The sequence below is a fragment of the Bos indicus x Bos taurus genome, chromosome 15 (genome assembly GCF_003369695.1).
Source record: "Bos indicus x Bos taurus breed Angus x Brahman F1 hybrid chromosome 15, Bos_hybrid_MaternalHap_v2.0, whole genome shotgun sequence".
NCBI classification, from domain to species: domain Eukaryota; kingdom Metazoa; phylum Chordata; class Mammalia; order Artiodactyla; family Bovidae; genus Bos; species Bos indicus x Bos taurus.
Genome location: NC_040090.1, coordinates 29,458,889 through 29,486,845, shown reverse-complemented (window position 1 = coordinate 29,486,845; position 27,957 = coordinate 29,458,889). Strand labels below are relative to the sequence as shown.

Genomic DNA, 27,957 nt, shown 5'->3' with positions numbered 1-27,957 from the left:
TGGGAGAGAACCTCACGCCCACCCCACCCCTGCTGGCACCCTCCTTCCTCGGGCCTCCACCCGTGGTCCAGAGCCTGGGAGACAGAGGCTGCAGACAGAAGAGGAGGCGCCCTGGCGCCCAAGGGGGACAGTGGCCCCAGAGCAGATCCACCTTCTGTCTGGGGGCCCTCCTCTCCTTCCTCTCTCTCTGCTGGAGGAAAGCCCCACCTCCCCACACATCCTCACCAGCATTGAGATGACCTTCGTCTGGGTTTCCCCTCATCTGACTGACTCTAAGCTGCTGGAATGCAGGGGTTTTCTTTCATTCCTGTTTTTTTAATTTTTGTTTTTGTTTTTTTTTTTTTTTTTGGCCACACTGAACAGCACGTGGAGTCTCCGGTTCCTAACGAGTGATTAAACCAGAGCCCCCTGCATTGGAAGAAGGGGTCTTAACCACTGGGCCACCAGGGCAGTCCCTCATTCACTTTTTTACCACAGTGAACTAATCCGCCTCAGTTGAAACCTTCACTCACTAGAGGACATCAGTCAAACAACTCCCCCCTCCCTCAGCCTATTTCCTCTTCTAAGAAGAGGGAACAACAATAGGGCTTATCCCATAGGATTGTTCTGAGGAATAAGTGTGCTTAGTGCCTGCTGCCCAGTAATATATATTTTGTTGTTGTTGTTAAGTTGCTCATTCGTGTCTGACTCTTTTGCAATCCCATGGACTGTAGCCCACCAGGCTCCTCTGTCCCTGGGATTTCCCAGACAAGAATACTGGAATGGGTTGCCATTTCCTTCTCCAGGGGATCTTCCCCACCCAGGGATTGAACCAACCCACATCTCCTACACTACAGGTGAATTCTTTACCACTGAGCCACCAGGGAAGCCCTAATACATGTCAGCTCTCATTATTAATAATCGTAATCCACAAATATTCATCAGATGCCTGTTGTGTGTCAGATGCTACTGGCCACAGTGATTAGGGCAGATCCACGCAACGGCCCCCGCCTGTATGAATTTTCCCTTTGGTGGGAAAGGCAGCGGGGCCTTGTGTTGCCCAACTCTGGGAGGGTGTATGGCACAGACCATAGTGCCTACGGCATCCCCTGTACGTGTGCAACACAACAGCCCTGCAAGAAAGACAGCAAAATGGAGCCAATAGTACACAGTGACTCTCGGGCTACATGCTGTCAGGGGCAGGGCTCCACCAGTGTAGAATGCATGACCCATCAGCCTGAGAAAGTCAAGGCTTCCCCAGCAAGTGACAGGTGAGTTAGGAGCTGAAAAAGAAGCAGTGATGTAATTCTGGAGGGGGCCAGGGTGGGATGCTGCACTGAACCAAAATGAAACAGAACCTTCAGTGGGAAGGCTCTGGGGGAGGAAGGCGCTGAGGGAGACCGGTAGGTGAGGCCAGCAGGGGCAGGGCAGCAGGGTCCAGTCACCAGGTGGCCTGGTCAGGAGGTGGATTTCACTGTCACAGTGATCAGACGGCGGCAGGGTTTCAGTGAGGAACAGACACGAGGCAGCTGTACTTTAATGAGCTTGCTTCGGCCACTGGCTGGAGACTGGAGGGCAGAGAGGCCCTAACACACACAGGGAGACTAGCAAAGGGGTGGAATTAATAAGGAGGCTGCCCCAGGTTCAGGTCCCGGATCTGCCATTTATTTGCTAGAAGAGAGATCACAACAGCATCTGCTTCCTTGGGTTGTTGTGAGGATTAAGTATTTTTAATATACCTTTTGGCCATGCAGTACATAAGATCTTAGTTCCATAACCAGGGATTGAACTGGAGTTCCCTGCCTTGGAAAGAGGCGTCTTAACCACTGGAACACCAAGAAGGTCCCTGTTGTGAGGATGACACAAGCGATTTCATGTGTGTAAAGAGCTTAGGACAATATAGGACAATACCTGGCTCATGGAGAGTGTGGTGCGCTTAGTTGATATTATTCATCCAGGTGAAAAATGAAGGTGGCCTAGATTAGAAAGGCAGCCATGAAAGAGAAAGAGTAGGACAAGGCCAGACGCCAGATCACCAGGTCTCGCTGGAAGCACCCAGCGGCCACAGCCCCACGCCAGCTGCAACCACAGGAGAGGCCCTGAGCTGGAACTGGCCAGCTGAACTCCCCCCATGTTCGTGACCCATGGAAACCGGGAGATAAAGAGATGAATGTTGTTGCTTGAGCTACTAAGTTATCGGGTGATTGGTTATGTAGCTAAAGATAAATGGAACACCTCATGTTGAGAGTTACCTAGAGGGAAACTCCTTTCCCCCAGAGGGAAGAAGGTGGCGCTTATGGGCAGGAAGGGAGGAGGTGGTGGCGTGAGCCTGGGACCTCTGCAGCCTCCAGCATTCTGCCCTCCAGAAGCGGTCGGATGACTTTAAAGCTAATCATTCCGACATTATTTACATAGCAAAAAACCGGAAATAACGTAAATACCAAATAAGGGGATGGTTCAATAAACTGCTGAGCAGTCACATGAGGAACTCTTATGTGTCATTAGCAAACACGGATATTAGGATAAATTAATGACACGGGAAACGCTGAAGGAAAAAAGCAGTAATCCAAATGTCATACACAGCTTAAGCGCAACTGTGTCTGAACACAGGTACGTGCATGCACACGAGGACACATATACACATAATAGCAAGGATCGCAAAGACCAAAAAAAAACTGTTTCGTAAAGTTCTAAGTCACGAGATTATGGATGATTGCTATCTTCTTGTCCAAATGTGAAGCATTTTGTGTTTTTAAAATAATTACCGAACGATAAATGTCAGCTCTTTTAAATGACCCCTCAAAACTCTGGTCATTCCCGTCTCTAGGATGACAGCCTGGTGAGGCTGGTGAGGGTAAGGATTGTCACCTGCTTTGGTCATGCTGGTGTCCCAGTGTTAGAACAGTGCCAGGGACGTGGCAGGCACTCAGCCAGCATTTGCTGAATGAGGGAATGAATGAATGGCACATATCAGAGGCAAGGCATCCCGGTGAGTACAAAGCAGACTCTCTCATCGGCCCTCGGGCAGGAACCAGGTCCCACCCCACTCTGTCCCCAGGGTTCAGCACAGGGCCTGGCACAGAGCAAAGACGGATGAATGAGCGAAGGGCTGAATAAAATGAATGTTCTGGCAAAGAAACCCTCCCTGATCACAGTGTGCCGAGCTCTCCAGGGCCGGGAACCGTTTCTATGAGAATGAGATGCCTGTGTCTTTGAGAAATAAGGGGAATACGAATACATCAGGGCTTTCCAAGACCCAGAGAGCCTGGCTTGGCCTGACTCTGCCCCTCCCCTCCTCTCCTTGTTCAGCTGCCTGCTTGGTACCACCTTCCACCACCAGGGGGGCAGTTCTGGAAGGCCCAATTCATGTTACTCAAGACATAGCTTTGTTTTTAAAAGGAAACTGAGACAGCAAGCTCCTTCCTGGAAGGACTTTTCTGCCCTTCTGCCCTGAGACAACCTCAGTGACAAGCATCTGGGAAGGGAAACCAACGGTGGAGACCAAGCTGGGATGGGGGGCGGAGGGCAGGTGGCTGGAGAGCGAGGATGGGCGGGTGTGGATCCAGGTGTTGGAGGATGAGAAAGGGGAACAAGCACTCAGCAAGACTTTGCTGGGGGTGAATGGGAGTGCAAGTGGCCAGGTGACTCTGTGTGTGTGTGTGTGTGTGTGTGTGTGTGTTGGTTGTCCCAGTGAGGGGGTAAGGCATATGACCGTGCAGAGGTCAGTGGAAGGGGTGGAAGGAGGTACCAAGACTGTGCCATAGACTGGAGGTGCCATAGACTATGGATGGCAACAGAAGAGGTGCCCACAGGGTGGCAGCAAGAATCAGACAGTTTGAGTCTAGGAGAGCTGTGGTCAGACTCTGCCTGAGTGATTACTGGGGGGTGGGGAATACTGATGGGGGCTGGTCATACCCAAAAGCGGGCTGGAGCCCAGTCCGTGAAGGCTAGAGCTCAGGAAGGACCACCTGTCCCCCCACTCCCTGCCAACCCCTACTGCCCCAGATGCCAGCCCAAAAAAAGACTGTCTACTTTTTATAAATTAAATCTCAGCAGATGTGACACCTTAGACCCATCCCAAACACAGGCTGGTGAACTATGTGACTCAGAGGTCTGGAGGCCACAAGAGGCTGAGAGGAACCCCAGGGCACGGCCAGCTTGCCCTCCTCCTTGACAGGTAGAGAAACTGAGGCCCCGGAAAGCCCTCCCTCCAAGTCCAAGGCGTGAGCCCCCAAACCCAGGGGGAGTTTTCAGGAGGAGACCTGTCTGATCCCAGGGGAGACAGTGCCTGCTCAGGCAGCTCCAGAGAAGCGGGAAGTGATAAACAATTTTCATTAACAGCTGAAGCTGCAGGCACGGCTGGACGTGAGGGAGCTCCTCAGAGCTGACCCTGAGTCACGTTCACAGCTGTGTCCCCAGAATGCAGCCCGGGGGCCTGGCTCAGCAGGGGTGCTCAGTAAATGAACAAATAAATAAAAATGTGAATGAGCCATAATAAATGTAGCTAACACTTATGCAGATCTTACTTTGTGCCAAGCACTATTCTAAGCATTTCACAAATATTAACTAGTTTAATCCTCAAGAAAACTGTTAAGCTTTCCATCATAAAAGATTTCAGTTCAGTTCAGTGGCTCAGTCGTGTCCAACTCTTTGCGATCCCATGGACTGCAGCACACCAGGATTCCCTGTCCATCACCAACTCCCAAAGTTTGCTCAAACTCATGTCCATCAAGTCAGTGATGCCATCCAACCATCTCATCCTCTGTCGTCCCCTTCTCCTCCTGCCTTCAATCTTTCCCAGCATCAGGGTCTTTTCCAATGAGTCAGTTCCTCTCATCAAGTGGCCAAAGTATTGGAGCTTCAGCTTCAGCATCAGTCCTTCCAATGAATATTCAGGACTGATCATAAAAGATTTAGATTGCCATAATAAAAACTTAATGATTCCCATTTTCCAGATAGGGGAGACTGAAACAAAGAGGGGTTGAATAACCAGCCCAAGGACACATCTTAGCCCCCAACCATTCTTATTCTGGAACCCTTGGTCCTAATCAGGCTCCCAAAGTGCCACCCACTGGACACCTTTTCCCTGTCACAGCCCCTCCCTCTACCCATCCTTTCTCCAGCAGCCTCACCCCCGAACACCCGTATCTCATCTCCAGGGCCTCCTCCTCACAATGCTGCTTTTATTATTAGCAATTAAAACAATAATTTATTGAGGTGAAATTCACATAACAAAATTTACCAGCTTGAAGTCAACAATTAGCAGTATTTACTGCAGTCACAACGCTGTGCAGAACTACCACCTCTACTCCAGATCCAAAACATTTCCATCCCTCCACACTAAAACTCATCACTCCCAAGTGGTTTCTTCTCCCAGCCGCCCCTCCTCCCAGGCCCCAGCAACCAGCCCCGGCTTTCTGGGTCTATGGACGAATCCATTCTGGACATTTCATATAAATGAAATCACACGGTATGTGACCTTTGTGTCTGGCTTCTTTCACGTGACACAGTGTTTCTAAGGTTCATGTTGCAGCATGCATCAGTACTTCATTCCTTTTCTTGACTGAATGATGCTCCATGCTATAAACAGACCTCAATTTGTTTACCCACGCATACACTGATGAACGTTAGGGCCACTGGTTTCCACTTTTTGTCCACTGTGAATAGTCACTTGCTGCCTTTTGATCCTCACCACAGCCCTGAGGGTGAGGACTATCATCTCACCTCGGTTCCCAGAAGGTCCATTCCTGGGAGAGACAGTGCCGTGGACTGAAGCCCCCTGCCTCCCAGACCACAGTGTCCTTCCTACGTGTCCCATCAGCCGGTCACTTCTCCCCCAGGTCACATGTTTCCTGGGCATCAGTTACCACACGCCAGGCTCTGGGCCAGGATCGGGCAACACGCAGTGGATGGCTCAGCCTGGGCCCCAGTCTCCATCGTGACCTGAAGCCAAGGAGTTCCAGGATCCAGGGACACCATATCCAGAACGGGTACCTTTTCCTCCCTGGTCTCAGCTCTCCTCTCTGCAAAGACAGAAGACGGCCCCCAGCGGAAGGCTCCAGAGAGCTGCATGGTGGGGCTGTGGAGGGGAGCAGGAACTGCTGGGCTGGAAGAGGGGCCTTTAGAAAACACAGTACTCACAGTCCCTCCGTGGGGCAGGGCCGGGGGATCAGGAGAGCAAGGAAGGTTTCCCCTGCCAATCAGCCATTTCCCTCTCAGACATAAAAGAGGGACCCTGCTATTCCTGGAGATAAACCTTTTCTGAGGTTTCTCAGCCCAAAGGCAGGGGGCCAAGGTTCTGGGATTCCACATTCCAGGTTGGCATAAGGAGGCTGACCTTAGAGCCTACTTACATTGGAGCCATCTCTTGGCATAAGATGAGGCGGTTATGACCACTAGAGACTCAGAGAGGCCGCCCCCTTCCTAGCCCTCCAAGAAACCTCCTTCAGCCAAAGCTGGTCTGTTAATGGACATCCTGAGGGAGTTTCCAGCATTCACTGGGGACCAACAGTCTCAGCCCAGTCACTAAGAGTCACCACCGCCTCCTCACGCGCCCTTCACGTGCGACAGGGGCCGACACATACACGATGAATGAATGACCAACGATCAGATGAATGTTCATTCTCTTAGTGAGTTCCCACTGTTTGTCCTCTCGTCTCTAGTCTATTGCTCTTCACAGCTGCTGTGGGAACCCTCAGATCCTGCCCCTCCTGCACGCTGTGTGTCCTTGGTCAAATCCCTTAATTTACATGAGCCTCAATTTCTTCCATATTTCTTCATCTGCAAACAGGGACTCTACTTGTGGGGTACTGAGGAAGATTAAAAGAGAAGGCAGAGGCCCAGCACCTGAAAGGCTAAGATGGGGGCCCAGGAAAAGTTGTTGAAGGAAAGCTGTTTCTCTTTGGCCCCATTCCCCACCCCATCCCAGCCGTCCCAACCCTAATCCTCTAACTGTTCTGTGCTCCTGAGTCTGAAGAAGGAGCCTAGCCCCTGGGCTGGCCCCTGGCTGGATGTAAATGTTTATGCCAAGCCCAGCCTCCCAGGGACAAGTTATTTGCTCGGCTCGTAATTAATTGCAGAAGGCCCAGTTGGGTAATAAACTCTGCTGGGGAAACATAAACAGTTTGCACAGAGTTCCAAATCCATTGTGAGACCAGTGCAGAGGGTCTGCGAGGAATGGAATGTTCTCCCCAGTCACCTCCCAGCCAGAGGCGGTAAGGTCACTGAAGGTCAGAAATGCGAGGACCCTTGGAGATCATTTTAAAAATAGGAGCTGATGTGATGGAGTCCTTACCTTGCTCCAGGCCCAGCTGATCACTTGATTATCTGGGACCACCATTATGCCCATATTAGAGATGAGGAAATTGAATCTGAAAGAAGCAGGAAGACTTGCCCCAGCTGGAAAGGGGTTGGGCTGGGAGGGATACCAAGCCTGAGCTCAGAGAAGGGAAAGAAAAGGACAGCCAACAAAAGCGTATGCGTGTCCCCTGTGCCAGGCATGGGACCTGGGGACACAGCTCCTGTGGCCCTTGCATTCCAGTGGAGAGAGATGGATCTTAAAGGCTGACCAAAGACTGATTTGATTACATGAGTGCTAAGTGCTTGGAAGAAAAGAAAACAAAGCGGCCAGCGCAGAGGATTCCAGCAAGTTACAAGCAGCCGCTCAAGCTCTGCAGAGCAGATTCCACACAGTAGGCCTCGGCAGGAGCGCACAGTGGGTGTGCACTGAGTTAGGGTTAAAACTTAGTCCTCTTTTCTTGGGGCCAGCGCAGCTTCTCGCCAACCAATTCAAAGTGCGTTGAAGGTGCTGTGCCAGGGCTGGAGCATAAAGGTGGATGAACTAAACACAACAGATGCCCCCAGGGAGTTCGCAGCCCAACTGAGGGCACTCTCCAAAGGGTAAAGGATGGAGTGCGAGACAGGATGATGAGGTTCACGGGGCAGAAGAGAGGGACAATCGGCATATACTGAGCACCTACTGTGTGCCAGGCACTGTGCTTAGCCTATATTATCTCCTTTAGGCCTTACAGCAACCCTGGGGTGTTGGGGAGGATATTATCACCTCCATTTGGGCAGAGGGAGGGGGAAGCATCATGGCTTGCCTCTTACAGGATCTTAGTTCCCCTGACCAGGGATGCAAGTGCCAAGCCCCAACCAGCAGACTGTGAGGAAATTCCCTTATCAACCCTATTTTGAAGATGAGAAAAACTGAGGTTCATAAAAATTATATATAACTGTCTCAAGGTCACAGACATAACACGCAGTAAGGGTGGGATCTGAAACCTGACCTGACACCAAAACCCATGTTCTTACCTCATAGCTCCCGCCTGAGCTCCTCCCTCCCCCACTCCCTGAAAGGGGCACTGATGTTGGAAGTCGGAAGGGACAGGATGCAACCACCACTCAGCCAGCTTTCCCTAAATCTGCAGGGGGAAGCAACGCACCCTGCCGGCTTACCTTCCTTTCTGAGCAAGAAAGGTCAGGTTGGCCCACACAGGCAGCTTTGCTCAGGCACAAACTCAGCTAGGCTCCTCACCACCACCAACCACCACCCCTCCACCTGTGGGAAAGGACAGTCCAGACTTCCACCCTGCACCTCCCACACAAAGAGACAAAGAGAGCTGTAGTTCATAGATTATGAACCCTTTCCCCGCTCTTAGCTCATCTGACCAGCACCCCCTGCCCCGCATCGTACAGTGCAGGTGAATCTGACAGCTAGCAACGCTATCCCAACAGAAGGGGTGGGCTCCCTGCATCATGTCCATCCAGCTTCTGCCAACATTTACTGAGCTCCCATGACAACCTTTCCGCAGCCTTTTCTGGTAGGAGCTATGCCCATTTCACAGATGAGTAAGGTTGAGGGCAGAGAGACCTTTCCAGTCTGTTACTGACACAGCAAGCAAGAGCTATGAGCTTGTTGTTGTTGTTGTTCAGGCGCTAAGTCATGTCCGACTCTCCGCAAAGCCTGGGTGGATGGCAGCACACCAGGCTCCTCTGTCCTCCACTGTCTCCCAGAGTTTGCTCAAATTCATGTCCATTGAGTCGGTGATGCTATCTAACCATCTCATCCTCTGCTGCCCCCTTCTCCTTCTCCAGCTTGGCCTGGCCCAGAACTGGCTCTCCCAGATGTCTTTCAGGTCCTGCCTCAGCAGAGAGGGCTCTAAGTGATGACCAAGTCCACAGTGGGATGAGAACTCCCTGAGGACGTGCAGCGACATGACGCCAACCTCCTGGCACAAAGGACTCGTGGCCAGAGCAGGGGCAGATCCAGGCTTGAAAGGGACTGAAGCTCATGTAGTTTGGAAGCTCTCTTATAAAAAACAAAAATATCTTCTTCCTTGTGCACATTTCTCAAGCCCTCTGAGCCCGTGGACACATTGCTGGGCCTTGGAAACGGCCCTGGAGCGTGAAGGCCTGAAGTTGAAGCGGCACCAGCCTCACGGTGAATCCGCCTCTGGGCTGGAGGAAGGGCCCAGAGGCGATCTGAGCACAACCCGCCTTCACAAAGGCCCTGCCTCCAGCCCAACAGACAGACGAGGCTCCGGAACATTCCTTCTTCTTGTCCCGCGTCCTGCTGCTACTAAACCCTGCCACATCTGTCTAGCCTTCTCTCTCTTGCCATGGTTTCAGAAGAAGCAGAGCCACCCGAGCACAGGGCCTGGCACGGGGTTTGTGTGGTCACACGGACAGCAGTACCAAGGCACACCCCAGAGGGTCCCTCTACGCCTGGTGGGAAGGGCCTGCCTCCACCTGCAGCTGGAACCCCGGGGCTGGCAGGAGCAGCTCTTCTGAGACCCCCTCCTCCCCAAATATTTAAAGGCTATGACATGGCTGACAAGTGTTCCCACCTCCTACATCCCACTGGGCCCACACAGCAGTCCTGCGAGTTATACAGAGCAAGTTTTATCGTCCCCATTTATAGATGTGGACAACCAACAACACTAGTTATGCACACACTGGGCTCCCCAGGTGGTTAAGAACCCACCTGCCAATGCAGGAGACACAAGGGACACGAGTTTGATCCCTGGGTCAGGAAGGTTCCGTGGAGGAGGGCATGGCAACCCACTCCAGTATCCTTGCCTGGAGAACTGCATGGACAGAGGAGCCTGGCGGCTATAGTCCATAGGGTCGAGACGAGTCGGACACGACTGAAGCATCTAAGCACAGCCCAGCACATGCACATAGTGTTAGACACACCACAGAGACTTCCACAAGCAATGCCCCTCAAACGCCCCGGCAGGAGGGGCTGCCTCCCCAAGGAACAGGTGGGGAAACGGAGGCCCCACTCTCTCTGGGCCTGAGCTGGCGAATGGGGCTGCAGCCCTGCTCTCCCACCTCTGGGCCCAGGCCTCCGCTTCATCTGCAGTGGACATTTCAGAAGGCAGTGGGCAGACTGGCCAAACATGGCAGGCGGAGGAGCCAAGGCCTCTAGCTTCAAAGGCAAAGGAGAGACTAGGCGCTCGTGACAGACCCACCAAGTGAAAGTGGACCTCAATGACTGCCTTCTCCCTGGATGAGTCTGACGAAGAGCACATGGGCCTTGGAAGCCTGAAACCTACTTGAAAGCAACAGCCTTATAGACTCAGGGCCTCTGTGTTCCCTGCAGAGCAGTAAAGGGCCCGGTGGCCGCCTCCCACCTTCTACCTGCTGGGCCTTCTAGACCCTTCACAAGACCACTTCTCATGCCACAAGCCAGCCACTTAATGCAGGCTTTTGCTCTCCAAGTCCTGACTCTGTCCCTCATGATTTATTCATCCGTATATCTATTCTACAAACCCTTATGGAGACCATGGTATAGGGTGACCAACTAATGGTCTCCATTCACCCAGGACTGAGAGTTTTCCCTAGATGTGGGACTGAGACAGACCAGGGAAACTGGGATAGTTGATCACTCTAATGTACTGTGTGCCTGGCCCTGTGCTGGGCAGGGAGGACACACTGGACACGCTCCCCGTGCTCAAGAAGCCTGCGGTCTGAGAGCAGTGCTCACTCCAAGACAGACCACTGTCAAAGGCACTTGTGTAGCCCCTCATACACATTACAAAGTGCAACCTTACCGGATGTGTTATCACCTCCATGGTGTGCATAGGAAGGGCTTCCCTTCTGGCTCAGCAGCAAAGAATATGCCTGCAGGGCAGGAGACTCAGGAGACACAGGTTTGATCCCTGGGTCAGCAAGATCCCCTGGAGAACAGCATGGCAACCCACTCCAGTATTCTTGTCTGGAGAATCCCATGGACAGAGGAGCCTAGAAGGCTACAGTCCGTGCGGTTGCAAAGAGTCAGACACAACTAAGGCAACTTTGCATGCACGCATGCATAGGAAAACTAGGGTTTAGAAAAATGATGTGACCAGTCCTCAAGTCCCAGAGCTATAAGTGACATGCCAAGACTTGGACTCCAACAAGACAGATAAAGGGAAGGACAGGCTCCAACGTGAACATTAAGACAGAAAAATACAAAGACATGTTTTATTTAATCAATTTTTGTAGCCCCAGTGCTTGGCATCTCCTCGAGGTTCAGAAAATGTATATGGAAGGAAGGGAGGAGGAGGTATACACCTATTTAATCATCTCTAGGCTGCTGCTGCTCCTAAGTCGCTTCAGTCACGTCAGACTCTGTGCGACCTCATAGATGGCAGCCCACCAGGCCCCGCCGTCCCTGGGATTCTCCAGGCAAGAATACTGGAGTGGCTTGCCATTTCCTTCTCCAGTGCATGAAAGTAAAAAGTGAAAGTGAAGTCGCTCAGTCATGTCCAACTCTTAGCGACCCCATGGACTGCAGCCTACCAGGCTCCTCCATCCATGGATTTCCAGGCAAGAGTACTGGAGTGGGGTGCCATTGCCTTCTCCTATCTCTAGGCTAGGAGATCCCAACCCCTATTAGAAAATGTATGCATTTCCCTTTCGACAGTTTCAGCTGTTTGCTTTCAGTCAGGCTCAGGAGGGAAGTGAGAAGAAGAAAGAGTGCTTCTCCTTCAGGTCAGCAGCCCAGGGTTCACTTCCTCCTGAGAATTTTCCTTGACTCACTCCTTACCCAATACCCAATTCTGGCCCCCATTTATTTGAGTATAACAGGTGTGGGTGTGTGCGTGTGAGTGTGGGTGTGTGTGTGTGAGTGCTGCTTGTACTCCGTTTCAATGCACTTCTGCAAACCCAGACCTTACCCAGGTTGGCCTCACCCACATCAGGAACTGGAGGTCCACTAGGTACCAGACACACGCCTGCCCTCTAGCACTGGAAACTGACATGACAGTAGCCAAGTACAGCACAACGCTCCGTCTTGGAAACCTATCAGGCTCCAAGGGAGCATGGAGCAGCGCACTGACTCTGCCTGGGCAGTGAACACAGAGCCAAGGGAAGGTGTCATGTCCAAGCACACAGCAGGTACTCAATGCAGCTCAACTGCATTGTATTTAGCCGAACTGCACTGAGCTCAGGTTCAACCTTAAAATACAAGGGAGATTTCACCAGGCAGAAGAGGAATGCATTCCAAACAAAGAGACTGGCTTGAACAGACACATATGTGTAGAAAGTACAAAGGCTGTGGGGGAAGATCCAAAAAAGTCAGTGTAGCCAGAATGTTAGCTGTGTGGTGGGGAGAATCGGGATAGGAGCCTGAGAGGAAAAGGCCTCCAGTGCCACTGGAAGAATACAACCTTCTCACAGGAAACAGAGGAAACAGGTCAGTGTTTTCTTTGGGCATGCCACGCAGCATGCAGGATCTTCCCTGACTGGGAATCAAACCTGCACCCCCTGCATTGGGAGCATGGAAATCTTAACCACTGAACCACCATGGAAGTCTCTGACTGGTTTTTAAGCTGGGGAAGGACAGGGTCAGATGCGAATTTCAGAATGAGAGGAGGGTTTGAGGGGTTTAGACTAAGCAGAAGACCACTGCAATAGTCCATGCCAGATGTGGGGGTTGGACTGAGCTGGTGGCTGTGGAATGGGGAGAAGAAAAGCACTTTGGTGATGGAACCATGTATCTATCCATCACCATCAGGCTGAGTGCCCTGACGGTTAGGAGAGGGTTTCTCTTCTCCGTGGAGTTCAGAACCTTCCCCACCACCACCCCACCTCTACAATCCGATGAAAACTCATCTGTGCCAGGGCTCAGTTTAGGACTGGGTTATGGCTCTTTGTTCGAAAGTTCTACTAAAAAGCTTTATTTATTATTAATTTTCTTGGCAAAGTTGACTCTGCAAAGTTGTGAGCGTCAGAGATGGCTGAGATGTTTCAGGTATGCATAGGGAGTCGCTGCTGCCAAAGTGAACACTCTAAATAATATAAGAAATGAAAATGTGCATATTAACCATTCCATTATGCCGTGTGATCATCTCTGTCATTTTTAGGACATTAAAATCTGTTTCAAAAAAAGAAAGTTCTCCTTACCGAGTTTAAAAATGCTTCCAGGTTTCTTCCACTGCCCTGGAGCTATAGAGACCCATAATAAAATCAACCTCCTAATGTGCTGGGTGCTTTCATTAGCATAGATACAGAAAGGATGGAAACTTTATGCCCAGAGGCAGAAAAACTCAGCACACGGACACAAAACTACTGATATGGAGGGAAGGTGAGAACCCCAAGAGCTTCCTCTCTCTACCGCCAGGACTTGGCCTCCGTGTTCCCAGATACAGCCCTTAGAGCTGCAGGCATGTGCCCCACCCCCACTCTATGACCCCCAAGGGTAGAGCTGTTTCTCATAAGACATGATTTCTCTGCTCTTTCACGTTCATCACTCCTCTGGGAACAGTCATCAGACCTCTGCAGGGTCTTCTCAGCTGGAGTGAAGCCTTTGCCCCCCAACCCCCGCCCACCACCAGGGGAGACCCAGGCAACCCCTGGTTTCCATGGAGGGCTTGCTGAGCCTGGTGTCTCCTCTTACACCTGCCCCATTTCTTCTCCTCAGGCCCGAACACTCACTCTGATGTCATGTGGCAGAACTTTCACTTTTCACCCTAGATTTTGTGTCCTCTAGCAGTCCCACCACACCCCTTACTGACACCAGAGGAAGAGAGTGTCTGACTCGGGTGCCTGGCGCATAGTGGATGCCCAAGTATCTGATGAAGGAAGTCAGTCCCCACTGAGAACATCAGTCACAGGCACCGCCAAGACAAGCGTCACTTCTGGTTCAAGTCAAACTCACCTTCCTAAGCTTGCTGCCATGACCTCCCCGTTTCTGCGCAGCTGCCTTTAACCCTTATCCACCGGGCTTGCTCTGCCCGGGTTATAAATGAATGGGCTTGCTCTGCGCCTGGTATAAACGAATTCCCATCACCCCACTTCTGACAGCATTCTGGTGTGATCTCTTCCCTCTTCCCCAGTGATAAGAGGGTGGAGACTTGTCTGTTTCCTCCTCATACCTCAAGGCCCAGCCCGGGGCCTGTGGTGAGGCAGGTGAGGACAGAGGTATCTGTCCACAGGCAGGGTTGGGGGAGGGGGGCGCTGACTGGGAACATAAACCAAGGGCATAAACCAACCGTAAAAAAGCTTAGCCCAGAGGAATCCCCATGCTTCCTGTCATGAGGCCCCTGACACCCCAGAACCCAGGACAGCCAGGCCCCAGTCTGCGAGAAAGGGCATGGTCTTAGCAGGAAGATGGGAGCAGAGCCGCCTCTTAAGACAGCTGCCCACTGGGAGAGACACGCCACGACGGGGCCAGGGACAGGGTGGATGGGCAGATGGCTTCGGGAACATGCCTTGAGTGGAGGTCTGGGCCTGGCACCCGGCAAGTGCTGGGGAAATGTTTGTGGAACTGAGTTGAACAAACTGGAAAATGCTGATTATCTGTTCCTCTAGCTGCAGAGAGGTCAGCTTCCCTCCGGGCCACTTTGCAGGCAAATTATCTCAGGACACAGCCTGTTTCCTCTAATGAGGCTTCTCCCCTTTGCAGCTCTGCCCCTAGGAGCATGGGAAGGGGGGCAGCGTGCAGAGCTGAGCCGGTGCCTGCAGCAGGGCAGCGCACGCAGCTCTCCTCCTGAGATGGTGTGGGCAGCGCCTATCACTGCCCTCGGCAGGGGCACGGTCTCAATGACCTCTTGGGCCTGGGAATCAAAGCAAAGCGGCAAAACAGCACCTCCCAAGACCTCTCTGGGGAGAATGGAAGAAGGAAGCAGGGAGTCCGGCTGAGTTATGTAACCAGCTTCCTTGGAGTCAGAGGCCCTGGCTTGTCACAGCCCAGCACTGCGGGGAGGGGCGCGGGGAGGGACGTGGGGAGGCCGAGGTGGCTTTGGTCCCCTCCTTTGCTGCCTCTCCTCCAGACCTCACAGACCTCCGAGGCAGGCACTGCCTTCCAAGTGCCCCGGCTTCAAGCAGACACCTCCCGCTAGGGGTTGAGAACCAGGAAGGGCTGTTGTCTGAGTGTGTGAAACAGAGGTCTGCTGGCTTCTCTGGCAGAAAATCAGGGCCTTGGCTCTACACCCAGCCCCTGGGGGTGGGGATAAAGGAGAGAAGCCTGGGACCCTCCGTGACGCCCTCCCCTGCCCCCAGCTTCCTGACCCCCCAAGCTCTCCCCACTTCCCCGTAGAGAACCCACCATAAGTGAAGGGCCAAAAGGGAGGGGGGCCCCGTCTGCCCCAGCACCAACTGCTCCACCCTCCCCTCCCTTGGGCAATCTCACTTCCCTTTCCAGCCATCATCTGACCTTCTCCTCCTGCCCAGCACAGCCCCCCACCCCCGCACACCCAGCAGAGCACACAGTCCTGGGCAGGACAGGAAGGGGGAGGGGATGCAGGAGACAGGAGGCAGAAAGAAAAGCTTGAGTCCACTGCCAGTGTTAAGAGTCACAATGACTTTTATCAAATCCCTACCCTCTCTGCCCATAGCAACTACTTGCAATAGAGGATATTATCCTTATTTCATAAATGAGAAAACTGACACCCAGAGAGTTTAAGACCCTCACCAAAGGTCAGGGAGCAATACTGCTAGACAACAAAGCCAAGTCTCTGTGATTCTGAGATCCATACTCCAAACCTGTGGCTTTACCTTCAGGGAAGCCCATTCCTACACTTGTAGGGTGCTTCTTAGGAAATTTCTAGACTGTTGGAAAGGATACTGCACAACCTTAAACGGTCACTCGCTGAGGACACTAATTTGGGAGCCACAGGACGTCAGGAGGACAGAGCAGGGACAAAGGCACGACAGAGGCCGAGGACTTGCCCAATGCCATCTACGCCCTTCCCTCGTGATTAACCTACAGAGACTCAGTCTCAGGCTGGGTTAGTCCCAAGCAGCACCCGCCCCTTTCAGAAGACAGGGCTGCAAGAGACCAGGCTACTGGGCAGAAACACAGTCTGCTGTTGACGCCTCCTCCCCTGCAAGCTGTTGAACCGAATCAAAGGGTTCCAGGGACCTTCCAGGCCAACCCTTTCGCTGCTTGACACACAGAGAAACTGAGGTCCAAAGAGGAAAAGCAGTTTGTCCACGATGTCACAGCGACAGTGACCAAGTGGGATCCCTGCCTCCCAGACCAGATGGCTGCTCTGATTCATCTCATTCGAGTGTGGCCCCCAGATAGCACCCTCTCTCATCTGGCTGTCCCTCTCCCTGCCTGCCCCCCACCCTCTCTCCCCACTTCCTGCTTCCTTTCCCAGCTCGGCTCAGCAGGCCTGGTGTTTGAACTCTCCCGGAGTGGAGCATCCCTCTCCTTCCCACGACTCTTCACCACCCCTCTTTCTCCTGTCTGCTGGACTGAGAAGCAGTGTTCGGGTGGTTTAATTAGCTGATTATGACCGCAGCCTGCTGGATCCGGTGCCCAGAACTCTGTCCTCAGTAATTAGGTGGGTTCTGAGTACTTGCCCAGTGGGAAGCCGTGGGGGAGAACTGTGCTCTGCCAGCAGGCCAAAGGAGGGCTCTCCAGGTGCATAAAGAGCTCCTTGACCACCGCCGGGTCATCAGAAGCCATGGTCCCCTCCTCATGTCAGGTCAAACCACACTGGACATACTATAGCCAGATTCCTAAAGGGTGATGACTACCCAGACCCAGGAGAGGCTCCATCAATGTCTGAGGATGGGTGTGGTGAACAGAGCCCACCCTCTCCAACAGGCCAGGAAGTGATGGCTGGGCACGTGTTGAGGAAGTAGAATTTGGACAAGCAGAGAGAAGAAAGGATAACATTCTTGATGGTGGGAGCAGCAGGAACAAAGGCACAGAGGTTGGAATGAGCCACCGACCCCCTCACCAGGTTGCCTGAACACACATTCTCCTAGCAAAGGTAAAGCCGTCATCCTGTGCCTTCCGTCCTTTGGATTACAGAGAACAATCGAATGCCTGTGACTCTGGGCCATCATTAGACATTTCAGAATCAGCAATGGTGTCTTTCTGTCCTCACCCACCACAATGCCCTCCCCAAATGTATCTTTTCTCAGTGGAACACCTACATTAGCCTCCTTCACTGAACAAATATTTACGGAGCTCCAGGTCTACACAGGTGCAAAGGGACAACAGACTCGGGCCAAGTGCCCTTGGTCTCACACAAAGGGCATCATGAGTGTGCAAATAACCAGGACCTACAAAGACACAGAGGCATGAGTGCCAAAAGAAAGAGAGAATGAATATACAGTTAAAAAAAAAGAGTCACAAGGCACTTGGAGATCAGTGAGGGCTTCCTAAAGGAGGAGGCCATGAGTGATCCATGAGTGATCCAGGCTTTGAAGGACAGGAAGGGCATTGTGAACCAACCTCATGCAACACTGCACTTGTGCCAGGGGCTTATCTCCTAGCTGTACCTATTTTAACTCATTTAATCCTTAAGACAACCTATAAGGCAAACACCACTGCTACCCCATTTTACAACTGAGGGAGTTTCCGCAGAGAAGGGGTTAAATAGTCACCAGAGGTTGCCAGGCTGGGAAGTGGCAAGCTGGCATTTGAAACCAGGAAATCTAGTTCTTCCTAGAGCCTAACCACTATGCTAATCAGCCTTTAATATATGCTAATCAGATCACAGAGGAGGCTGTAGGCACCTGAGGAGGGCATGGCCTGGGCAGAGAAAATGAAGTGTCCTAGGACCTGCCTGCCTGCCAGTTCCTGCAGGTGCTTTGAGCGGTGGGAGGCTGCTGAGGCAACAACCTGGTCCCACAGGGAAGAACGCAACCCACAGCCATCTAGGCCCAGCTCCCCAGTGATCTCAGTCCTACTGCTGTGTGGCAGAGGCCTGAACCGCCCAGTCCCTCATTTCTGCCCTCCAGAAGGAAGGTCACCCCCAAACCCACTACCAGCACACAGGAAACACTGACTCCAGGAGAAGAGCTTCACGTCCTCTGGCTGATCTGACTTCCATAGGGACACCAAGTTTCAGAGAGGGTGAATGTTGTGCCCAAGGTCACACAGCACTGAGAAAGCATTAGAGCGAATCCCTGAGCCTCCTGGGACAGCACAGCCTAGCAGTCCACTCCCCACCCCTTCTGTGGTCCTCTGCCAAAAATCATCCACGCCCACTGATTACAACGGCTGGGAGGGAAGGGGGTGAGGCTGCAAAACAACGAGGATGACCAGTTGGGGGCCAGAGGCTCAGGGCCAGGATGAAGGGAGCACCTGCCTCGTGTGGGGCCACATTCATTCACCTTCTGGGCCTCTGAGCGCACCTGGAGAAAGGCTGGAGCCAGCATGGCCACCGAAGCACTCAGACCTTGAGTAAGGAGTCCTGCCTCCTGCTGCCCTGACACGGATCCCAACACCCCCACCCCCACCCCCGCTCCAGATCCCTCTCCAGTTACATGAGGACCCACTGGCTATGGTCTCAGCCAGGCCAGACCCAGCCCCAGGCAGAGGAAAAGCGACTCCCGGGCTGTGGTGAATTCAATCACACAGAAATCCAGGACCTGTCTGGTCTGATCCCTGGGGCCGGGCCTCCCGGGGGCCTCATCTGGCACTGGGTCTCTTGGGAAGGAACAAGCAGTTCCTCTTAAGTGGGACTAAAGACGGGGCCAGGCCCAGGAAGGGGGGGTGCGTCTCCAGAGAGATGGCCCTGCCAGGGCCCCTTGGGAGGGAGGGGGGAGGGGGCTGGGACAACAGTGTCCTTTGTTCCCCTCTCTAAAGCAGCCGCCCTGTCTTGTCCCACCCCCTCTGTTCTGTATCCCCCTACTAGTACTCAAGCCACCCCCAGGGTAGGACCCATCCTGCACATAGGAGGGACGGACGATGCTCAGGACCCATCAGGGTCCCTGTTCTAACCCCAGCAGGGCTCATCCTGAAGACATGTCCCACCCCCAGAAGTCCACTGCCTGATGTTGGAGTCAGGGCTCCCACCTGCAGAAGCCTGTCCAATGTGGGAGAACCAGGCTTCACTTGCAGGAAGCCCATTCTGATAGGAGTGGTACTCTTCTCCTTCAGGACTTCTCAATCTGATGGAGGCGATCCCCCAGCACCAGGTCTCATCTGGGAAATACGGCTTCCATCTTCAGCATTCCCTAATGGGAAAGACCTAGGGAGCCCCTGGGCTGACAGTAGAGGCAAGAAGGGAGGAAGTAATTCAGTCCAGCCAACACATCCCTGCCAGGCATCTCCTATGAACCAGATCCAGAGCTGGACAATGGATGAGCCAACAGGAAACAGAAATAGCCCCAAATCACAAGGAGCTCACCAACTGGGTAACAAAGACATGTGAGGTATGAAAACCTGAGTAGAAAGTGCCTTGAAACCTACTCACTTCAGCACCCAGAGCCCACTCGCCATGGCCGCTGCCTCACTCCTCACGTGGACCTAGGCGCTTCCTTTTGTCCAGAATACCTAAGCCTTCCACATGCCCCAGGACCCAGTTCAGGGGGCACCTTCTCCCAGGAAGTCTTTCTCAAGACCCTTTGCCCAACTCAGCGCGGCCCCTCTCTCAGGAGCCAGCACAGACATTCCTCGCTGTGACCATCTCACACCTCTGCAGCATCCCTCCCAGTCCTCAGCTGAGCCTCACCCCCCAGGTCCCCACACCCAGAGCCCCCAGTGCCCCTGGCCCAGGGCCTCACACCCTTCTTCCAAGAGGCTCCCTACCAGCTCCAGGCAGAGAAAAACAAGGTCCTTCCCTACTCTCCTCTGCCCATTGTGGCCCAGCTCTGCCCTCATGGCTCCATCAAAACCCCTCTCAACAAGGTACCAGCCACTGCCTTCTGCCTAAATGCCAGGGGTCTTTCCCAGTTCCATCCTCTGCTGGTCCTTCCCTGCCCTGTGGCTCCCAGGACACCGCCTCCCCTGTTCTTTCCCTTCTCCTCCCTCCACCCTTATGCACACGTGCTCTCCAAAGCCTCAAATGCCCCCAGCCACCATCTCTTCAAACTCTATATCCTTCTCCCTGTGCCATGTCATCCATAATCGCCAAGTCAAATACCATCTCTAAACTGAAGACTCTCATAATGCTTGCCTCCCATGTCCATCCCTACCCTGAGATCTGGACCCATCTACGCAGAAGACCCCCGATATCTTCCTCAACTTCCAGCCTGGCTCCCCGTCAAGCTGCCACCCATTGCAGGTCTCATTAGATGGCCAGCATGGTCACTGCGGAGGATGGCCTGGCAGAGGCCAGAGGCCACTCAGGGTGTGCTGACTCCTGGCCTGTTATTCTTCCATTGCTGAATCCCCAGTGTATGGCACACCCACAACTCAGGACCCCTGAACGCATGCCAATGGGAGGCTTCAACCCTGGGGAAGGAGGCCCAAGCTCAGAAGGAACACAGCTGTGGAGAGGTCTGAAGCCCAGAGGCCAGCCTAGAGCCAGGGATCAGAGACGATGGGTCAGGCTCAATGCTTCCACTCCCGGCAGTCCCATAAGTGACCCTGGCCAAAGCCACAGGACTTCCCCCATGTTCCAGCCAAGATGGGTCACACAGAGCTTAACCACCGAGACCACAGCCAAGTTTCACAGAGAGCTGGTGATTACGTGTCCCCATCACACCCACCCTCCTTCCTTGCCAAAAAAGAAGAGTTCATAAACATCTGTAGAAAAGGAAATGTCGCTCCATTCCATTGTCTCTCGGGAAGTCCTTCTTATTGTCTAACTTTGATCCTTTACATTGTCAGTTGAGTTGGTAGGAATAGGAAGAAACAGAAGGGATGCTCGACTTGAGAATGGGGCTGCCAGCAAGGTAGGGGAGGTCACCTGTGAGTCAGACAATCCCCTCCTTCTGGGTGAAAGCATAGAGCAGCACGGCAGATAGGCCTGGGTTCAAAAGCTCATTGAATGAATGGCAGTGCACAAATTACTTAATCTCTCCTAGTCTGTTTCCTGGTGTAGAAAATGGAAACAGTCCTCGCACTAATAGAATCAGAGGGAGGACCATGAGATCATGCATGTAAATCTGGCACATGTCTGGCACCGGATGAGTAGGGCTAATAGACTCTACCTCCTTGTTCATCTGTCTCAGTTCCATTCTTGCCACAGCCTTAATTCAAATCTCACTTTCTCCCAGGCTCCTCCTCAGCCTCCGCACTGGGCTCCCTGCATCCAGGCCTGCCCCACTTTCAGTTCAGTTCAGTCGTTCAGTCGTGTCTGACTCTGCGACCCCATGGACTACAGCACACCAGGCTTCCCTGTCCATCACCAACTCCCAGGGCTTGCTCAAACTCATGTCCATTGAGTCAGTGATGCCATCCAACCATCTCGCCCTCTGTCATCCCTTCTCCTCCCTTCAATCTTTCCCAGAATCAGGGTCTTTTCCAATAAGTCAGTTCTTCACATCAGGTGGCCAAAGGCACCTTGCCACTGCCAAAGGCATCCTTCTGCAACACAAATCTGCTCCCATCCCCGCCCTCCCCACACTCCTCTCTGAGTCACTGGGGACTTCAGGAGAAAACCTCTCCTTAGCTTGACATCCCAGGCTGTTGATAACCAGCCTGTGCTCACTCTCGTCACCCCAGCCCAACCCGTAGGCGGCACGTGTTGCCTCATGTCTCTAAACCTTGTCACATTCCTCACCCCACGTCAGGAATGACGTCCCCAGCCCCACCTTCTTGCTCCAATGCCATCTCCTTCTCAGGAAAGCATCCCTCACCATGCCCCCTGCCAAAACTGTGTTGGGGACTCCTCCTTTGGCCTCAGCACATGTCACCCTGCAGGATAATCCCTCGCTCTGCTCTCAGTCTTTTGGAAACCGAGTAGAGCCATTCATCCCTGAACCACCAGCCCCAGCACTCAGTCAACATTTGCAGAATGGCTGTCTGATCGCTCCGTGAGCCCTTGTTAGAAGAGTCATCACACTACCTGTAATTTATCTTATCCAGATATTCTCTCCTACCCTCTTTCCCCCCTGACCCTGGAACTTCCTCAGGCCCAGTGACTGTTTCTGACTCATTCCCGTTGTCACTTTCATATGGGGGTGGCAAATCCAGATGCAGGATGGCCGCACGACTCCTGATCCTTAGGGTATTAGACATTTGCCATCTCCTCGTCTAAGTCAGAGATAAAGTAGAATCCCATGCTTTACAGAAAAGGCAAGGCATGGCCTATTATTGATTGTGTCTTTCGCTTCCAAATTACTCAGGAAATCTGTCTGGAAGGGAGAGGGAGGCCTCCTGGGATTACAGAGGAGCCCGGGAGAGAGAATGGGGCCACCATCCCATGGACTACAGCCAGGTCTAGGCACCAGGCTTCCAGCAGCACTTCCTCCCCTGCCAGGTGTATTCAGAAAACACAGGGAGGGTCCTGAAAATGTTAGGTATGGATAGCTATGATTTACAGGTGGGAAAGCTAAGGTCCTCAAGCTCCCAGTGACTTAGAGACACAGCAGGGAAGTCATGGAAAATACCTAGCTCCAGAGATAGGGTCTCCAACAGGTGCCCATCCTGCTGACAACCTATGCCAGCAGGAGAGCAACGACACTTCCCCCCAGTCACAGTGAGGCTAACCAAGGCCCAGGAGGGGCTGAGTCACCCTGATGGCGAAGCAGCACAAGAGGGACGACGGGGAGGGGGAAGGGCTTCTGGCTCCCTGCAGGGAGAAAAGTCCCACCTCCATGATCAGGAAGATCCTGTCACTGGGGTACCTGGACATGGTGGAAGAGACTCACACATGCTCCTCTGAGGACACAGACCTGGGTCCCGGGTCAGCCGATTGCAACGGGAGCTAGCCATCAAGGTGAATGCAGATGCCTCGGCATCTTCTGCAGCCTCCACCACCAGCTGGGCCTCCACCCACAGAGCCATTCATCCCCCCCAGACCTCAAACCAGGGTCCATGAGGGGCCTGACAGTGCCCAACAGTGAGCTCCAGAGAAACGGATCAAGCAGACTCCAGCCTCTGGCCCCTCTTGACCTTAAGCAAGTCAGGGTAACCTCTCTAAGCTCTGGTTCCCCCTCGGGAAAACAGGAAGAGCAAAGTTAACCTCCTCGCAGAGCCAGCAGGAGGCAGTTTTTAAACCTTCAGAGCACAAGTTATCTCTGAGCCCCGGTTTCTTCTTCTGGAAAATGGAGCTAATCTCTGCACGACTTTTCTCAGGTTGTTGAGAGTGAGTGTCAGATGGCAGTGAGTGTTACACTGCTTTGTCAGTGGTCCCGAAACATGATGGCCACGGGGGCCTTTCCTCTCTGGTCTACGAGCTCCGTGGGGAAGGAGTGGGTCTTGCACACCTTTGGCCCCACATTATGCCTCACACACACCAGGTGTTCTGTAAATAGTTATTGGAAGTCAGGAGAGAGTAAGGCAGGGCATAGACGAAGAAGAGACTGGGGAGAAGTGAGGAACAAAGACAGAAGAGGGTAAAGGAGGAAAAGAATGAATAAGAGGGCTCATGCCGAAAGCGTAAGAGGAGATACGGGAGAAGCTTCTATCTGAACTGAAGGGAACTGGTGGAGCGAAAGGGCAGATCGAGGGTGCCAAAGATGCCTGCCTGACAGGGGCTTGTCCTGGGCCCCAGCCCCCTCCCTTTTCTGTCCCACTTTCCCATTTCAGAGGCAGACCTCTCCCTTTCTGCGTCAGGGCAGGCTCCTAGGGAGACCCCAGCCCCCTCTCCCCACCCCCTTGCTGGAGGAGATCTGCAGCCCTTGGGGAGGTCAGAGGGAAAGGAAGCCCTGGAAGGGAAGCATTTTTCCCAGGCTCCAGGGGGCCTCCCACCCGGTGTGGTGTGTGCGTTTCCACTTCACTTGTGGGGACTGGAGTGTGTCAGAGGCCCAATGGGCTGTTGGCATGCGATCCGGGGTGTCTGTCTGGGCATTAGTCTGATGTGTGTCTGTGGGGGTCAGCACTAGTGTGGTCTTTTGAACACTTTGTTGGTGACAGACATGCCAACATAAGTGTTCCTGTTGGGTGTCTCAGTGAGAGTGTTAGCATTTGTGTAAGTGTATGTATCAGGATAGGTCAACATGTGTACATGAGCATGAAGGTGTGTTAGTACTGGTATGTGTTGGAGTGTGACCTGTGTGTCCCCCCACACACAAGAACGTGTCAGCAAGAACGTATTGATGAGTGTGTACCAGCGAGTGTGTGACAGTGTCACTGGATGTGCTGACATGTGGCAATGAATGTCAGTGTGTGCCAAAACAGAGCGCTCATAGATGAGTGTGCCTGTGTATCCACATGAGCGTGTGCCATTGTGTGTCAGCCTGCCCCCTGCGTCCCTGAGCCCGGGTAGCCGGTGCTGGGTGTCAGCGAATGAATGCGTGTGCGTGTGTCTCCGCGGCCAGGTCCCCGCGCCCCCAGCCCTGCCGGCGACCACACGGGAGACCTCGGGTGGAGCAGAGCCGAGAGCCGCGGAGCCAGAGGTGGCGGGGTGGCTGCGCACGCACAGCCGGGACACGGACTAGGACCCCCGCCCTCGCCCGGCTCGCCCCCACGCCCGCCAGACCGGCCGCCGCCCGCACTCACCGCGTCCCTTTGTCGCCCATGGTCCGAGGCGGCCGCGGGGAGGTCCGCGGCGTCAGCGCCCAGGCTGGAAAATCCCCGGCCGACAGGAGGGGCGCGGGCCAGCCGGTTCCCGGCTCCTGCTCCGCCTCCTCCGCGCTCCGGGCCGCCGCCCCCGCCCGGTCCCGCCGCGCCGCACAGCACCCGCCGCGGCCGGGGCGGGGAGCCGGGGAGCCGGGGAGCCCAGCACCCGAGCGGGGAGGGCCCGCGGGGCCGGTGTGCGCGTGTGTGCGCGCCGCCCAGCCAGCCGCTGGGCAGGGCTCAGGCGCGTCAGGGCCCGGAGGTCGGCATTCAAGGTCCACACGGGTGCTGCCCCGCGTGTGTGTGTGTGTGTACGTGAGGGCGCACGCTGGACGGGTATACGTGCGCGTGTGTGAACGCGAGGGTGCGGGTGCGTGTGCACCGCTGTGTGCGCTGCCGAGTGAGGTGCGTTTGCCTGGCTGGAGTGGGGTGCTCGTCTTTGTGCAGTGTGCGTGTGTACAGGCGCGCTTCCCTGCGCACGCCGGGGGCGGGTGGGGGGCAGCCTTTGCGTGTGCGGGGGCGTGGACGCCGAAGGTGCGCCTGCAACCCCAGGGCGGAGCTCCGGGCGGCTCGCCGGGTAGGGTGGGGGGTCGGTGGGAAACAGGGTGCCTGCGGTGGCGTTCGCCCTACGCCCCACCCTACCCGCACCACACCTCCCCGCCCTTCTGGAGTGAGAACACCCTACCACACCACAGGGACAGGAAGAAGGGGCGGAGGGGGCTGGAGCAGGCAGTGTCAGCGGTGGGGAACTGATGGGGGTGGGAGGGGGACCCGAGGTGGCTGTGGTGACTGCCCCGGAAGAGGAAGCGTGGTGAAAAGAGGAGATAAGGAAGGGGGCCTAAAGCTGGCCGGCTGTGGCCTGGGAGTCTGACCTGGCTGAGTTGCATAAGGGAAGAGTCCCTACCTAGCTTCATGGTCTGTTGTGGGTGACCCTGGACCCCAGCCCTCTCAGAGCCAGTCCACAAACATGTGAAGTGGGATATTAACACCAGCTTGCAGAACCGTCCCTAGATGTTCGCTAGACTACCCTGAGTGCCTGATGCACAGTAGGTATCCAGTGAATGTAAGCATGTCCTTTTGCAGGCTTCTCTGGTGTTCTGCAAAATCCTGCCTGGGACCCTGCTTTGTCTGAGATCCATTCCCCCTTTGCAGGCGGTGGGAGCGTGTGAGGTCTTTCCCACCCCCTCACTGCTGGGATTTGGCTAATTGGCCTTGATAGAGCCCTAATATTGGTATATTAATGGGAGGAAAGGAAGCTATCATTTACTCTGATGTGATTGTGGGTCTGTAAACATCTCCTGTAATTATGCTCAGAAGCAGTTACCTATGCTGCTTATACATAATTGGGAAAGGATATCCCAGTACAATCACTATAATTGTGTTCAGATGGGCGGATGGTTGTGGAGGGGCCCTGTTGATGGGCAGACAGCGTGGTCCAGGGTCTGGGCAATGTTAGGAATTGGGAGAGTTGGATTAAGGCCCAGAACCTCCCTCCTGGCCTTGGCCTCTGGGCTTCGCCCTCACTCCCACAAGGGAAGGAGAGGAAGCCACCTGCTGTTTCTGTTGAGGTTGGGGACTTGAGAGAAGCATGCCAGAGTCCAGCATGATGACAGGAGGCTCATCGAGTGAGCCAGAGAGGACTTGAACCATTTTGGACGGTCCAGGTCCGCCCATTCTCTGCATCCATTTCCCCACCTAGAAAACATTGGTTCAACCCTACCAAATGATTTCCAGGGCCTCTCCTAATGATGATGCCTAAGGCACCTGGATTTTAAAATTCAGCCGAATTCTGCATTTGACTCAATAAGTCTTTGTGTTTAGTTAACTATAAAACATAATGTTATATGGGGCTTCTCTGGTGGGCCAGTGTTTAAGAATCCACCTTGCAATGCAGGGGACACCGATTTGCTGCCTGGTTTGGGATGATCCCACTTGCCACAGGGTAACTAAGCCCTTGCACCACAACTTCTGAAGCCTGTGCACCTAGAGCCCATGCTCCGCAACAAGGGAAGCCATTGCAATGGGAAGCCCGTGCACCACAACTAGAGAGTAGCCACTACTCTCTGCAACTAGAGACAGCCCATGCCCAGCAATAAAGACTAAGCACAGCCAAAAATAAATAAATATGTATATACATTTAAAAAGATAATGTTCTAAATTACTTCCAAGTAAAACAGTCCAGAAAGATGTATCAGATGGTTTCAGGTAACTCCTGCTCCCACATAGCTCTTCTGAGCTCAGTATGGAAAACGTGGCTCTAACATTCTAGGGACATTGAACATTACAGGGTTTCAAGTACATCCCCCTCTCCACTAACCTATAAACATCATGAGGGGGGTGTATGGGTACCTGGGACTACTTGATGCTCACAATTCTATGAGATGGACATTCTTTTCCTTTTTAAAAAAAATGATATGAGCAAACTGACACTTGGAAAAACTAAGTATGTTGCCCAAATCCTTTGCCTCCTCTGAACCTTGGCCTCTGATTGCTCCTCCCCACTGTGTGAGTGCATCTTCAGTCACTTCAGTCGTGTCCGCCTCTTTGCGACCCTGTGGACTGTAGCCACCAGGCTCCTCTGTCCATGGGATTTTCCAGCAAGAATACTGGAGTGGGCTGCTGTGGCCTCCTCCAGGGGATCTTCCCGAACCAGGGATTGAACCCTTGTCTCCTGCGTTTTCAGGTGAGTCCTTTACCACTAGCACCACCTGGGAAGCCCTCCGCTCCTGGCCCTCCCTAAAGTGAAACTTACATTGGTAGAGTCAGAATCTGGCCCTTGATTCACTCTTGATTCAGTAACTGTTTATTGAATGTGCCATGCATGGTTCTAGGAACCTACAAATCATGGTCAGTAAGACAAATGCAACTCATTTCAGTGAGGGTTCCTACTGAGAGGAGAGTTGACTTGTCAGGACCTTTGGATAATATAGTTATTCCTAGTAGAATTAAAATTAATAAAAAATGTAGAAGTAGTGATGTGGAGGAGACCTCTATAAATATAAAAAGTCTAATTTCAGGCAGTGATAGGTGTTATAAAGGAAGCAAAAGTGATAAGACAAAGAGTGATGAAGGCAACTGTCCTAAGAAAAAGGTTCCTCAAGGAGAGGACCTCTGGAAGGAGATCTGTAGATGAGGAC

At 53.4% G+C, this 27,957-nt stretch overlaps 1 protein-coding gene across 3 annotated transcripts in view; it reads right to left on the bottom strand.

Moving 5' to 3' along the window:
- Positions 1–25,443, bottom strand: part of ARRB1 (arrestin beta 1) — a 78,650-nt gene extending 53,207 nt beyond the window's left edge. For 2 of the 3 annotated variants that reach the window (XM_027562883.1, XM_027562881.1), the window contains exon 1: positions 24,764–25,443. In XM_027562883.1, the coding sequence (XP_027418684.1) occupies positions 24,764–24,783 (20 nt within the window). In that variant the 5' untranslated portion in view covers positions 24,784–25,443. The remainder of the gene's footprint in view (positions 1–24,763) is intronic. The other variant, XM_027562878.1, reaches the window with a different exon arrangement.
- Between the last annotated feature and the right edge of the window lie 2,514 nt (positions 25,444–27,957).